General features: G+C 50.1%; 1 protein-coding gene across 1 annotated transcript; it reads left to right on the forward strand.

Moving 5' to 3' along the window:
* The first annotated feature begins 200 nt into the window (after positions 1-200).
* Positions 201-13,812, forward strand: LOC139831717 (uncharacterized). The gene is made up of 6 exons (XM_071821040.1): positions 201-337; positions 12,701-12,874; positions 12,954-13,064; positions 13,166-13,235; positions 13,342-13,449; positions 13,541-13,812. The coding sequence occupies exons 1-6, from the start codon at positions 201-203 to the stop codon at positions 13,700-13,702; spliced, it is 762 nt and encodes a 253-aa protein (XP_071677141.1). The 3' UTR covers positions 13,703-13,812.
* Positions 13,813-14,285: the final 473 nt, after the last annotated feature.

A 14,285-nucleotide genomic window follows, 5' to 3' on the forward strand; every position in this document is an offset into this window, starting at 1 on the left:
AACCTAGCTCGACGAAACTGACCGGCTTGTTCGCGTCGATGCACCCACGGCCCAAATTTGGGTTCGGAATGCATCACCGCAAACAGCAAACGAGACGCGCATGGTTTACTCCCATACCTACATGGCCCGCCCGCCAGAATCCACTGCCACTCCCGCCAACCCAAAAAACGCATTTCACCGACGCCAAGCCCTAGCCTGCGATGGACGCTGTCACTGCCATGGACGTCAACCAAGCCACCCTAAGTAGTTCCCCCTCCATCACAGAGCCCACCCCAAACCCAACCCCAAAGCGGGCCACCGCCGGCTGCATAGGGAAGGACAAGGCGCCGAAGAAGGAGTAGACAGTGAAGGAGAAGACGATACAGACCAAGAAATGTAATTACCGGCGCGACATCGTGCTAGCAAAGACAACCCAGCAAAATGCCGGGGTCACTTCGAGATTGACCACTCAGATGGCCTTGGAGATTAAAGCCAATGCCAACGCCTAGCTCTGGCTATCGCCAGTCGTTCTTGAGGAAACTCTCATGATAAAGCGTGAGGCAATCGTCGGCCATGCCAGGTGTCGTTGATGAGCTCTATAAGTTCCCAGGCCGCACGACCACCTCTACAACAAAGCCCATCACTTTTTTTGCCAGCTACGCCATGTCACGCAATGCAGGTCTAGTAGCCTCTCTCCCAGCTCGATGGCTCTCGGTCATTGTAACCAGATGTCCCGTACTTCGAGGGCATCATTGGGGTACTTGGTCTGGACCTGTCTCGCACGCCTGGCGGTGATCCGGCACAAGGCCCCATTAGGAAGGCTCAGGCAATCTAGCAGGTGAACATGCCGGCCCCCGCAACCTGTTTGAGGAAATGACACAACCCCTCCTGATGCCCACCGACTCGGTATGCTCGCCCGATCTCACGTCCCCTTACTATGTGGTATAGTCCTTTGATGCCCGGTGATCCTCATGCCTCCTACGTCGAGCACAACGAGAGCTGCATTGAGGCGATGATCCATGGTGGCGGCTTTCTCACTGAAAACGACATTGGGACCAAAACCTAGACCCAAGGGTATGACGTCGATGAGGCCCCATTGTTCACCCAATTTGGCCAACATATGGAGCAAGAATGCCCGAGCTCGACAATGCCCAGGGTGAGGGCTTCGAGGAAGGTGAGGCCCATGTCGGGGCAAAGGATGTCGGCGAGGGCGAGACAAAGGACCTCCGGCTACATCAACAAAGAGGACTTTGTGCTATGCCTATATTGGATGTCCATCAGCCAAGATCCTATATGTGGTGCTGAGCAAAAAGGCCATGCATATTGGAGGAAGATCGCCCAAGAATTTCATGAATGCCGACTACTAGCTCCGTTCCGGATTCATAGTACCCACAACCAGTTGGCCTCCCAATAGATGTGGACGTACATCCAAACAAGTTTTGTGTGGTGATCGATCATGTCGTTTCACGCAAAGTTAGCGGCCTTGGCGTTGTTGATGTTGTAAGGGCACGACCAGCTTCATTTGTGCAATGTAATAATGCTTTGGCATATCACCAAAGTCTCAAATTACGCATGTACAAGTGCCCGAGACTTGGACTTATTCTAGGCATCGTGGGGTAAGGACTACCAAATGGTCCATTGTTGGCATGTGGGTAAGCATGGTCCAAAGTAAAAGCTAGGCTATGCGGTCTACATGATCAGCTTCAAGAATGGCAGAGCTGGTGTGGCGATGGCCGTCGATCGATGGCGAAGACGGAGCCGCAAGAAAAAAAAATCCCTTCCATCTCGGCGAAGGGGCCGCAAGTCCACCAAGGTTGATCTGAAGCGCGATGCTTTGGCCCTTACGCTGAGCGAGACCTTGGATACGATGATGGCCCAGACAGAAGAGGCCCCGGCCAAGAGGGACGAGAAGCAGCACTGGGAGAAGGAGGGCGCACTAGTGGAGAAGAGGCCTTTGGACCCAAGCAAATGACCCACTGCTGAACCAAACCGGGTCCAATGCCCCCATTGGACCCGGTTCGTTTCTGCCCAGGACGACCCCACCCGCTGTTGCCTGTCCTGTAGCGGCCTTTGGACCCGGTTTGTCTCACAACCGGGGACAGAAGGTCCACCCGCAGGGCGCGCCTGGCCTTGTCAGCCTGGGGAAGCATTTAGTCCCGGTTTGTCATACAAACCGGGTCCAAAGGCCCCCCTCTGGCTATATAACCTTGCCCCTGCCCAAGTGTGAGCCACACTTAGCCATTTTTTCACTACCTTCACAAGAGGGTGTATTGCTCTCCTCTCTTCTTCACATGCACAAGAGGTGTTTGATGAAATGCTTAAGAGGATTTGCCACTTGAGTTTACACAAATCAAGCCACACTTAACTTGCTTTTTTCTTCTTCATCGAGGTTAACAACTTTATCCTTTCCATCTGCAATTGATAAAATGCATGTGTATATATACATCGTGATGTTCTGTAATGGTTTTGATCAGCTTAATTATATCATGCAGATGAATCGGCAATGGATGTACATTGACCGACGGTTTGACGAGTTCACTGCGGGCCTGGATAATTTTATGGCCGTGGCGGAGGCAAACAAACATGGTGGCTTCATGTATTGTCCATGTGTGGACTGCAAGAATACCGTAAATTACGCTCGCTCGAGTCTCATTCACAGCCACCTTCTGCGATCCGGTTTCATGCCCAAGCATTACTATTGTTGGACCAAGCACGGAGAAATAGGGGTTATGATGGAAGACAATGACGAAGAGGAAGAGGATGATGACGGTTATCCCAATGTCCCTGAATACGATGATACTGCAGAAGGCAATGAAGACAATGAAGTAGAAGATCAAGAGGCACCAGATGAGCTCGCGATGATGATCTTGGCCGGGCCATTGCCGATGCAAGGAGAGAATGTGAAACTGAAAAGGAAAGGTTGGCCTTCGACAAGATAATAGAAAATCACCACAAAATCTAATACCCAACATACGAACATGGCCAAAAAAAGATAGGAAGCACACTGGAATTGTTGCAATGGAAGGCGCAGAACGGTGTCACCGACTCAGGATTTGGAAAGTTCTTGACAATAATTAAGAGGAAGCTTCCAAGGGGTAACGAATTGCCCGCCAAGACGCACGAAGCGAAGAAGATTGTCTCGCCCTCTAGGATTAGATGTGCAAAAGATACATGCATGCATTAATGATCGCATCCTCTACCGCGATGAGTACGAGAATTTGGATGCATGTCCGGTGTGCACTGCATTGCGGTATAAGATCGACGAGATGACCCTGGTGATGTTGAGGGCGAGCGCCCAGAAGAGGGTTCCCGCCAAGGTTATGTGGTATGCTCCTATAATACCACGGCTGAAACGCTTGTTCAGAAATAAAGAGCATGCTAGGTTGTTGCGATGGCACAAAGAAGACCGTAAGAAAGACGTGATGTTGAGGCACCCTGCTGATGGCTCCCAATGGAGAAAAATCGATAGAGAGTTCCCAAACTTTGCACAGGATGCAAGGAACTTACGGTTTGGTCTCAGACAGATGGCATGAATCCTTTTGGAGAGCAGAGCTGCAGCCATAGCACCTGGCCTGTGACTCTTTGTATATATAACCTTCCTCCTTGGTTGTGCATGAAGCGGAAGTTCATTATGATGCCAGTGCTCATACAAGGCCCGAAGCAACCCGGGAACGACATTGATGTGTACCTGAAGCCATTAGTCGAAGAACTTCTACAGCTGTGGTCCCTAGCAGGTGTACGTGTGTGGGACGAGCACAAGCAGGAGGAATTTGACCTAAGAGCGATGCTTTTCGTAACCATCAATGACTGGCCTGCTCTTGGTAACATTTCAGGACAGTCAAACAAGGGATACAATGCATGCACACACTGTTTACATGAGCTCGAAGGTGATTATTTGGAAAAAGGTCAGAAGGTCGTGTACCAGGGGCATCGTCGATTTCTTAGGCTTACCCATCCCGTAAGAAAGAAAGGCAAGCATTACAACGGTGAGGCTGATCACCGGAGGAAGCCTCCCCATCGTGATGGTGTTGATATATTTGGTATGGTCAAGGATCTAGATGTAATATTTGGAAAGGGTCCTGGCGGACGGTCTGTTCCGAATGACGATGCCGGACACGCGCCCATGTGGAAGAAGAAATCTATATTTTGGGATCTACCCTATTGGGAAGTCTTAGAGGTCCGCTCTTCAATCGATGTGATGCACGTGACGAAGAATCTTTGCGTGAACCTGCTAGGCTTTCTGGGTGTGTACGGGAAGACAAAAGATACACCAGAAGCACGGGAGGACCAGCAACGTTGGAAAGACCCCAAAAAGCTGCATGAGAGAGTTAAAGGACGTCATTTATCCAGCTACGCTCTTACAAAAGCAGAGAAGGAAATATTTTTTGAATGTCTTAGCAGTATCAAGGTCCCGTCTGGCTTCTCCTCCAATATAAAGGGAATAATAAATATGGAGAAGAAAACATTCCAGAACTTGAAGTCTCATGACTGTCACGTGATAATGACACAGTTGCTTCCGATTGCATTGAGGGGGCTTCTACCGGAAAATGTTCGACTGCCCATTGTGAAGCTATGTGCATTCCTCAATGCAATTTCTCAGAAGGTAATAAATCCAGAAATTCTACCGAGGTTGCAGAATGATGTGGTCCAATGTCTCGTTAGTTTTGAGCTGGTGTTCCCACCATCCTTCTTCAATATTATGACACATCTCCTCGTTCACCTGGTCGATGAGATTTCCATTCTCGGTCCTGTGTTTCTACACAATATGTTCCCCTTCGAGAGGTTCATGGGAGTCTTGAAGAAATATGTTCATAACCGTGCTAGGCCGGAAGGAAGCATCTCCAAGGGCTATGGAACAGAGGAGGTCATTGAATTCTCGTGTTGACTTTATTCCAGACCTTAAGCCGATTGGTGTTCCTGAATCGCGGCATGAAGGGAGACTAAGTGGAAAAGGCACGCTAGGAAGGAAATCAATGATATGTAGGGACGGGATTTCTTTGACTCAAGCACACTACACAGTCCTACAAAGTTCCACATTGGTGGCTCCGTATATCGGTGACCACAAGAACTTTCTACGCTCCCAGAACCCGGGGCAGTCGAACGATTGGATTAGACGTGAACACATGTCGACTTTCGGCGGTTGGTTGCAAAAACATCTCTGAATAACGAACATATTGAAGATCAGTTGTACTTGTCGGCCCAGACACCATCTTCGATCGTAGTGACTTTCCAAGGGTACGAGATAAATGGGAATACATTTTACACGATCGCCCAAGATAAAAAGAGCACCAACCAAAACAGTGGTGTCCGCTTTGATGCAATAATGAATGAAGGCCCAAATGACACATATTATGGTTACATAGAGGATATATGGGAACTTGAGTATGGACCTTCTTTTAAGGTCCCTTTGTTTAGGTGCAAATGGGTCAACAAAACAGAGGCGGGGTTCGTGTAGACAAGTTGTATGGAATGACAACAAGGTGGATCTCAACAATCTTGGGTATAGAGACGAACCATTCGTCCTAGCCAAGGATGTGGCCCAGGTTTTCTATGTGAAGGATATGTCTACCAAACCAAGAAAAAGGAAACATAAGGAAACAAATACATCAAACGATGAGCCAAAGCGCCACATAGTTCTTTACGGAAAAAGAAACATCGTGGGAGTGGAGGACAAGACAGACATGTCGAAGATTATAATCGCTTTGATGAAATTCCACCCTTCAGAGTGAACATTGATCCAAGCATCAAGTTAAATGATGAAGATGCTCCATGGTTACGGCCGAAGAAGATTAATTAAATGATGAAGATGCTCCATCATCAAGTTAATTGAAGAATGTTCATGGCACAAATGAGTATGTCAACATGGCAATCAATTTCCCATTTATTTTTGTGTAATCATGTAACTGTATGTAAGATATTAAAAGTGGAGATGCGCCACGGGAGATTTCCCAACCCTTTCCCCAACACTGTTAGATGAGATGTAGTCGTTCAGGGGCTTGGCAAGGCGTATCGATGCTCCTTTTATAGGCACGGCACCTCTTCTACTTTGTCTTGTTCCTTCGACAGGCGTCGTGCGCTACATGCTTTATCTCATCGAGCAGTGCGTCCACCCATGCGTTCTTATCCTGCCGACATCTTTAGTCCCGGTTGTACCCACCAGCCAGGACTAAAGGTTACCCACACGTCCTTATCCCACCGACAGTTTTGTTAGATGACACAAAAAAGGATCTTTAGTCCCGGTTGTACCCACCAGCCGGGACTAAAGGTTACCCACACGTCCTTATCCCACCGACGTTTTTGGCGCCACCGCGTTCCCGCCTATTTTTCTTCCCGCGCTTTCCACCGCTTCCCGCCTCCGTCCTCCCGCCATTTTTTCACTATATATATGTTGGCTTGGCCTCCATTTACATATCACATCTAGACTCATATCTGCAAACCTCATCACCAGGTCACATGGCTTCCATCGTCTCTCTAACCCGCCGGGGGGCGGTGGCGCTTGCGCGTCGAACTACCCCTCGCCCGCCGGGCTACCGCGTCCCTACCGGCTGGTTGCTGAGCTGTCGGAGGGGTACCGGTCCCTCCTGTCCCTCTAGGTGTGGCGCGCGAGATGGCCATCACGAACCACTACTACTTCGAGCTCACGCCAGAGCAGCGGAGGAATCCCCAGTGGCATCCCGACTACAGCCCGACTTGGGAGAGCTTCTTCATCAATCGGCGTGAGAGGGCGCTCGCTGTGCACGAGGAGGGCGGCCCGCCTCCTTCGAACTTCAACGAGGCCGGCCGTCGGCCGTGGTGGCGCGACCGAACTCTCCAGGGCGTCATGGCCCACCGTGCCCCCGCTGCGCTACCCTCGGTCCCAGCCCACGCGTGCTCTCCCGCCGAGGTTTGACTACCGTGACCCCGATGCCGCCGACGATGATGACGGCGACTACGACGACTACAAAGGGCGAGTACTATAGGGCTAGGCACGAGTATGACCGAATGACTCGAACAAATCGAATCTGGCCATGTATCTTAATTAATTTTCAGTTGAGCTAGGCACGAGTACTATAGGGCTAGGCACGAGTACTATCTCGGCCATGTATCTTAATTAATTTTCAGTTGAGTTCTGTACTTTAATTCCACATGTAATCTGGCGGGAAACTTTTCTCATCATCGCGTCGCCACAACGACTTTATTGAAAATACAATAAAATAGATAAACAACTAGTCTAGTCGATCTACTCGTCGTCGGAGGTTGTCTCGGTCCAAATGTCGTCCCACCGAGGGTCGTTGTCGGCGCGGCGTAAGCGCGCGCCGCCACCTCCGGGGTGTTGTACGTGCCGAGGGTGAGCCGGAAGCCACCGGCACGCATCTCGGCGTAGAACCTACCGTTCGGCCGCGCTCGGACGCCACGGAAACCGGACGAGCCGCGACGGCGCGGCGGCATCCCGGCGACGAATGAACGGAGGCGACGGCGACGTGTGGTTCCGCGCGCACGCGGCGCTTTATAGCACAGCGACGCGGCAAGTTTGGCGACAGGTGGCGCGGGAAGCGGCGGGCGTGGCACGTGGAAGCGGCGGCGACAGTGGCGCGGGAAGCGGCGGGGCGTGGCACGTGGAAGCGGCGGCGACAGTGGCGCGGGAAGCGGCGGGGCGTGGCACGTGGAAGCGGGATCTACACGTCGCACGGCGGTGGCGGCGGGGCGAGGCACGTGGAAGCGGCGGCGACACGTGGCACGGGGAAGGGACACGTGTGGCGGTGGCGGTGGTGGGCAGTACACGGCGGTGGCCCGTACATGGCGGTGACGGTGGTGGCCAGGCGGTGGCGGTGGCGGTGGTGGGCAGTACACGGCGGTGCCGACGGTGGCCAGTACACGGCGGTGGCGGTGGTGGGCAGGCGGTGGCGACAGTGGCCACTACACGGCGGTGACGGTGGTGGCCAAGCGGTGGCGGTGGCGGTGGTGGGCGTACACGGCGGTGCCGACGGTGGCCAGGACACGTCGGTGGCGGTGGGGGGCAGGCGGTGGCGGTGGCGAATGTGGCCACTACACGGCGGTGACGGTGGTGGCCAGGCGGTGGCGGTGCGCTGGCTTTTTTTCATTTGAAATAAGGCGGGATTGAAATTTTTTAAAAAATTTGGCCTTTGGACCCGGTTTGTATTACAAACCGGGACTAAAGGCCTTTTTTGCGCGCGCAGCGAAAACGCAGCAAAAATGGCCTTTAGTCCCGGTTTGTATTACAAACCGGGTCCAAAGGTTTTTGGACCCGGTTTGTAAAACGCACCGGTCCAAAGGGGGTATAAGCGACACTTCGTCTCGCGCGGAGATCAATCGCGCGGAGACGACGGAAACGACGCCGCCAGCTGCCCCGCTTTCGCCATCGCCGCCACCGCGCGCCGCCCACCGCTCGCCGTCGCCGTCGCGCCGCGCGCCGTCCGCCGTCCGCACACCGCGCCGCCGCCACCGCCACGCCGCCTGCGCCGCGCATTTGTCCGCGCGCGTCCGCCCGCCGCGCGTCGTCCCGCGCGCGTCCGCTCGCGCCGTCCGCCGCCCGCTCGACCGCCGCTGCCCGCCGCTGTCCGCGCGCCGCCGCGCTTTCCTCTCAAGGCGCTAAGGTGAGCTGCCGGCTGCCACCATTTTTTTTTTAAGTTTTAAGATTTTTAGATTTTTGTTTTTATATATGTTAGATTAATTAGTTTAGTGTTAGATAGAAAATTAGTGTTAGATTAATTAGATTTTTGTTTAGTGTTAGATTTTTAGATTTTTGTTTTTATATATGTTAGATTTTTAGATTTTTAGTGTTTAGTGTTAGATTTTTAGATTTTTGTTTTTATATATGTTAGATTAATTAGTTTAGTGTTAGATAGAAAATTAGTGTTAGATTAATTAGATTTTTGTTTAGTGTTAGAGTTTTTAGATTTTTGTTTTTATATATGTTAGATTTTTAGATTTTTAGTGTTTAATTAGTGTTAGATTTTTAGATTTTTGTTTTTATATATGTTAGATTAATTAGTTAGTGTTAGATAGAAAATTAGTTAGTTTGTTAGTGTTAGTGTTAGTGTTAGTTTGTTAGTGTTAGTGTTAATAGTGTTAGAAAATTAGTTAGTTTGTTAGTGTTAGTGTTAGTGAAAAAGTTAGTGTTAGTGTTAGTGAAAAAGTTAGTGTTAGAGTTAGTGTTAGTGAAAAATTAGTTATATAGTTAGTGTTAGTGTTAGTTAGTGAGTATGTAGTGCCACCGCGCCCCCGGCCCAAAATAAAGTATGTAGGTGCCGGCGCCCCCAAACGGTAGTGCCGGCGCCGACTAAGTAGTGAATTTATTTTTTAATTTATGTTAACGTTGGTACATATATATATGATTTGTTTCCGTAGCTACGATGCCGCGACAGCGACAGCCGGCGGGCCGTGGTCTGACTCTCACCGAGGAGATGGAGCAGATGGGGGAGGTCCGGGACTGGGCTCCGCCGGGGTGGCACTGGGAGGTCTTAGCTTCCGGGTCGCGGACCTTGGTGCGGAATCCGGGTCCCGTTGTCGACCCGGATATTCTTTGGTGGAGGTCTTATGGGCCACGGTCGTTTCAGAGGGAGCCGGCCCCGCCGGAGGAGGTAGCTCAGCGCATTGAAGCGGAGGACCAGCACGTTCGCCGTTACATGTACGCGTTAGACAACATGTATAGGACCGGATGGAGCGTTATGCGGGGATCTCATGTTAGCTATGCTCCCGTTGTTGTTCCGTGGCTTTGGGGCACACCAGTAGCGGCTCGGGACCCGGTCGGGCGCCCTCTAGGACCCGGGTCTGCGCGGTTGAGTGGTTGTAGTAGTGATTGATATGTATTAGGGTTAAATAAACATGAACCCGATCTATGTATGCATGTAATCGCAGATTCTGCTTTCAGCACTATATTATCGATCCTTAGTTAAGAACTACACATATGTAACTCCATTTTCAGTTTTACGCATTATCCTTAATTTGATCATATGATGGTTCCTATGTATATCTTGCAGGTCGTTGTAGAAAGCATGTAGAGAGATGAAATTCAAGAAAATTTCATGGAGGAACTCATAGCAAACGGTACTGGATGATCGCGACGACGACGTTATTCCAGATGATGGCGGTGACGATGTCACCGCAACTTATTTGAATGCCTCCGGTGAGGGAGCGGAGGATATTGAGGAAGAAGATCCTAGTGGCGCCGGTGAGGAACAAGATCATCATAATGGCTCCCGAACCGTAGTTATCACCGAGGTATATAAATTAATTAAGCCGCTGTTGATCGACTAGATGCATTAACTAATGAAATTGTACTGACTATGAACTATTTCTTTTTTAGCCCTCCGGATCGAGCACTTCTTCCGTAAAGTCGAGGAAGCGAGGCCCGGCCAAAAGTTGGATGACGGTGTTAGGCACGACATCACCCACATCGAGAATGATGGTAAACCGATTGCTCCAGAGAAAGGTGCAAAGGCATTTATAGCTCAATGCGGAGTGCTTGTTAGGGACCACGTCCCGATCACCGTTCGAGAATGGCACAAGCCGAAGGGACTAGTGCTGTCTGCAGAGGAAGAAGCTCAAGGTCTTTATATCGATGATGTAGCCAAAAACAGCATTATGAACAAGCTCATGGCACATTTCAACATAGTACCCGAAGAGGGGGTGACGCTGAGAAGGCCAAGATGGAGCAGGCCCTCCGCGAGTTTGGCAAGAAGAAGATGGCCGAACTATTCAAGAGCCACAAGAAAAGATTGCGCCGCCTTATCAAGTTAAAGAAGACTCCGGACAAAGGAGAAGGTAAAAAGTCACCGGGACGAATTCGTGAAGTACAGCACGGAGTCGAAGAATTTTTGAGAAGGTCGGAAATAAATAAGGCAAATGCTGCGTTGAAGCTATATCACCAAATTCTCGGGTCCAGGTGGATACAGTGGCTAACCGTCCTAAGTGGGAGGCAGCTGAGGCGGAACCGACCGCAAAGGGATCAGATTAGGGACACACGGTTGGATCGAACGGTGCAAGGAGTGGTTCTACGGGATTGGGGGAACGTTGGATCCGTAAACAGGGAAGTGCATCTATAAGAAAGCTCATCTCGAAGGTTCCCATTGATGCCCTGGAAAAGGCACATAGGGACGTGGAGGCGGGGTTGTTCCAGCCCGAAAGAGAGAACGATGAGCTGACACGCGCCCTTGGGAACAAAGAACACGGCGGACGAACACGAGGCACAGCAGGCTCCGTTCCGTGGAAGTATGGCTTTCCCGCGGAAAGGAAGAGATTTCCCGATAAAAGCCATGAGAGGAGGAAGGCAAGGGAAACAGACCGCTGGCTAACTTAGAGGAGGGTATGAGCACCATGCAAGCCCAATTAACCATGGTAACCCAAGTACTTACATCTCAGATGGCTCGGGGCAGGCTGTAGATCCCGCACCGCTCAATGCCATCGCCCCGCTGCAATCTCAACCACACCGGAAAAGCAGCGTGGCTTCCTCTCAGCAGGTGGATAATGATGATGCCGATGACCAGGTGGTCGAGCCTCCTCGCTACCCCCGTGGATGATCTCACCGAGAGCCGTCCTTGTGAGCTGCATGTTAAAGTTTTCAACCTATCCTTCAAGGCGGCGGTCGGCATCCTCTTACCTACAAGGTCTTACCATTGCCGTCCGGTCCAAGACGACTTTGTCGTTGTGATGGTGGATGAAGTGTTGAGAGAGTATGAGGGGTTGTCGCTTGAGCACCTGCAGGTGAAGATGGGGAAATCAAAGAACTCGGGAGAAGCCCGTAGAACCACCGTGCAATGGCGGAAGGAGAACATTGTGTTTCCAGGTGAGAAGCCAACAAGCAGTGCCACCTCCGCCTCCTCCGCCACCTCAGCCTCCTCCGCGTGATGATTCTCCTCTCGCGCGATGATGATTCCCCTATCCATGACCAGTCTCCTCCGCGTGAAAATACTCCGCCGCCTCCTCCTCCTCGTCAGAGACTCCGCCGCTTCCACCTAAGCAAAAGAGGAAGCGGTCCGCGGCACCTCCTACAGCTCCGAAGAGATCATCAACTCCAATGAGGGAACAGACTCCAGAGTTGTTGCCACATGAGCAGACTGAAGAGCAAAAGGCGTTTCTTGCAACTGCGCCGAAGAAGATGTTTATTCCACCGCAGACAGTGAAGCACTTTGCCGAGACGAGAATGAAGAGACCTGAGCCGAGAGCTGATTATGACCGCTCTCTTGGACAGTCCTCTAGAGCGATGAAAGAAGCAAAAGTCGCCCAGCCTTGGACAGCAGGACATTCAAAGCCGCACCCCACTTCATCGTGGAGCCATATCATGATCCAGAGACGGCATCGATGATCGAACGGGCGGCTAGAGCTCGGGAGCATCAGTTGAGTACGAAGATTACTATCCGACGGCTCAAATGGTAAACAAGTATAGATACGGATCTGATCTCGTCAAACCTGGCGAGCTCGCGCGTCTAGGGACTCAGATGCGAAGGTTGCATGACTGGTACCTGAAAGCCTGTCGAAGATGTGAAAGCTACATCACGGTGTATCTTAGAGATGAGCATTACTTCCGGGGGGAAGACGAGATAAACCTTGAGTTAGAAGAACTGTTTCAGTTATTCAATCAAGACGCCCTCGACAAAGCTGTCATCAGTTGCTACACGCTCGTAAGTGATTTATTTGTGTAATTAAGTTTGTAGCTCATTCATTTGCACTAACAATTATCCTCATTATATTCTTTGTGTACGCTATACATTTAATTATGCAGAATGAAGAAGCTGGAATACAAAAGAGGCAAGCTCCTACCGCTGGGGTTCATAGACCCAAACACAGTTCATGAAGTTACGGTTCGACGGTACCCCAAGGACACAGAGGACAACATCGTAATGTTTTTAGAGAAGCAAGCAGACAAAGAGGATATATTCTTTCCCTACAACTTTAAGTGAGTGTTATATATAACATACATTATGCTTGTGCACCTTCCACTTTATTCTCGTAATCATTAAGCTATGCTTGTGCAGTTTCCACTTTATTCTCCTAATCATTGATCTTCACCTTGGAGTCGTAAACGTTATGGACTCGAAACGTAAAGAATATGCGGAATGGGCGGACATGGCTGCCATCCTCCAGAGGTAGTTTCAATCAATTTCGTATTGGCATCTTCATCTGCTCTAATTCGAAGATATCATCAACTAATCAATTACTCATTTACTCATTATTTTTTATCGGGCAGGGCTTGGAAACGGTTCATCAATACTGTTCCGGGTGAATGGAAACCGGAGCTTACATTTAGAGATTACCCTGTAAGTAGTACTATATATATAGCTATGTCCGTGAAACTTTATATATGATATTTACTTTCAATACGATGCTTGATTATTAGTTTGATCGAACTATTTTTTCGTAAAGTGTATGAGGCAGGAAAAAGGGAATAACTTATGTGGATACTACGTCTGCACCTTCATGCGTGACATGTCCTGTCCCAAGGGTGGGGATGCCCAAATACACCACACTCGTGTACGATAACAAATTTTCACAATTAATCTTAATTAGTACCATCTATTGTATTGAGTTCCATTCATATATTGATCTCCTTTTTTAAATATAGATGACACGCCTGCGGGACACTCTCATAACAGCGGATCAAATAAAAGCAATTCAAGAGGAAATCGCGGGATTCTTTATTACCGAGGTCCTTACCCCAGGTGGAGAGCACTATCGGAAGATCGTGACGTCGGACGATATTCGTTCAGGAAAAGTTGTATTGTAAATATGCATGCATTACGTGTACTGTGTTGACTATGTCGTGTACTGTTGACGATGTCTATATATATTCATGACGATTTTTTGTGGTTTCTTGAATGATATATATATGCATTGCTGAAACTCTGCCGCGGCAAGGGAAACAGACTGTTTCTCTGCCGCGGCAGAGAAACGCTGGTACAGCCGAAATCTGTGCCGCGGCAGAGAAATAGCAATTCTCTGCCGCGGCAGAGAAACATAGGCCCGGTTCGTACCACGAACCGGGACCAAAGCCCTTCCACCGCGAGCTCCCTGGCCGCACCACGTGTCGAGGCCTTTAGGCCCGGTTTATGTTTGAACCGGGACTAAAGGGTACCCCCTTTAGTCCCGCCTTGTTGGTCCCGGTTCGGGAACCGGGTCTAAAGGCCCAAATGGACCGGGCCTATTGCCCCGTTTTCCACTAGTGGCGTTGCTGCCACCTTCATCGACCTAACCAAACAGGTCATAGATGTCCAAAAGTTGGAGGCAGTGGCCAAGTTTCTTGCAAAGCATAACCGGATCATGTTCTCTGAGTTGAGCCTAATGGATCTGGAACAAAATGCATGGTTCCA

Source organism: Lolium perenne, chromosome 5 (assembly GCF_019359855.2).
Source record: "Lolium perenne isolate Kyuss_39 chromosome 5, Kyuss_2.0, whole genome shotgun sequence".
NCBI lineage: Eukaryota > Viridiplantae > Streptophyta > Magnoliopsida > Poales > Poaceae > Lolium > Lolium perenne.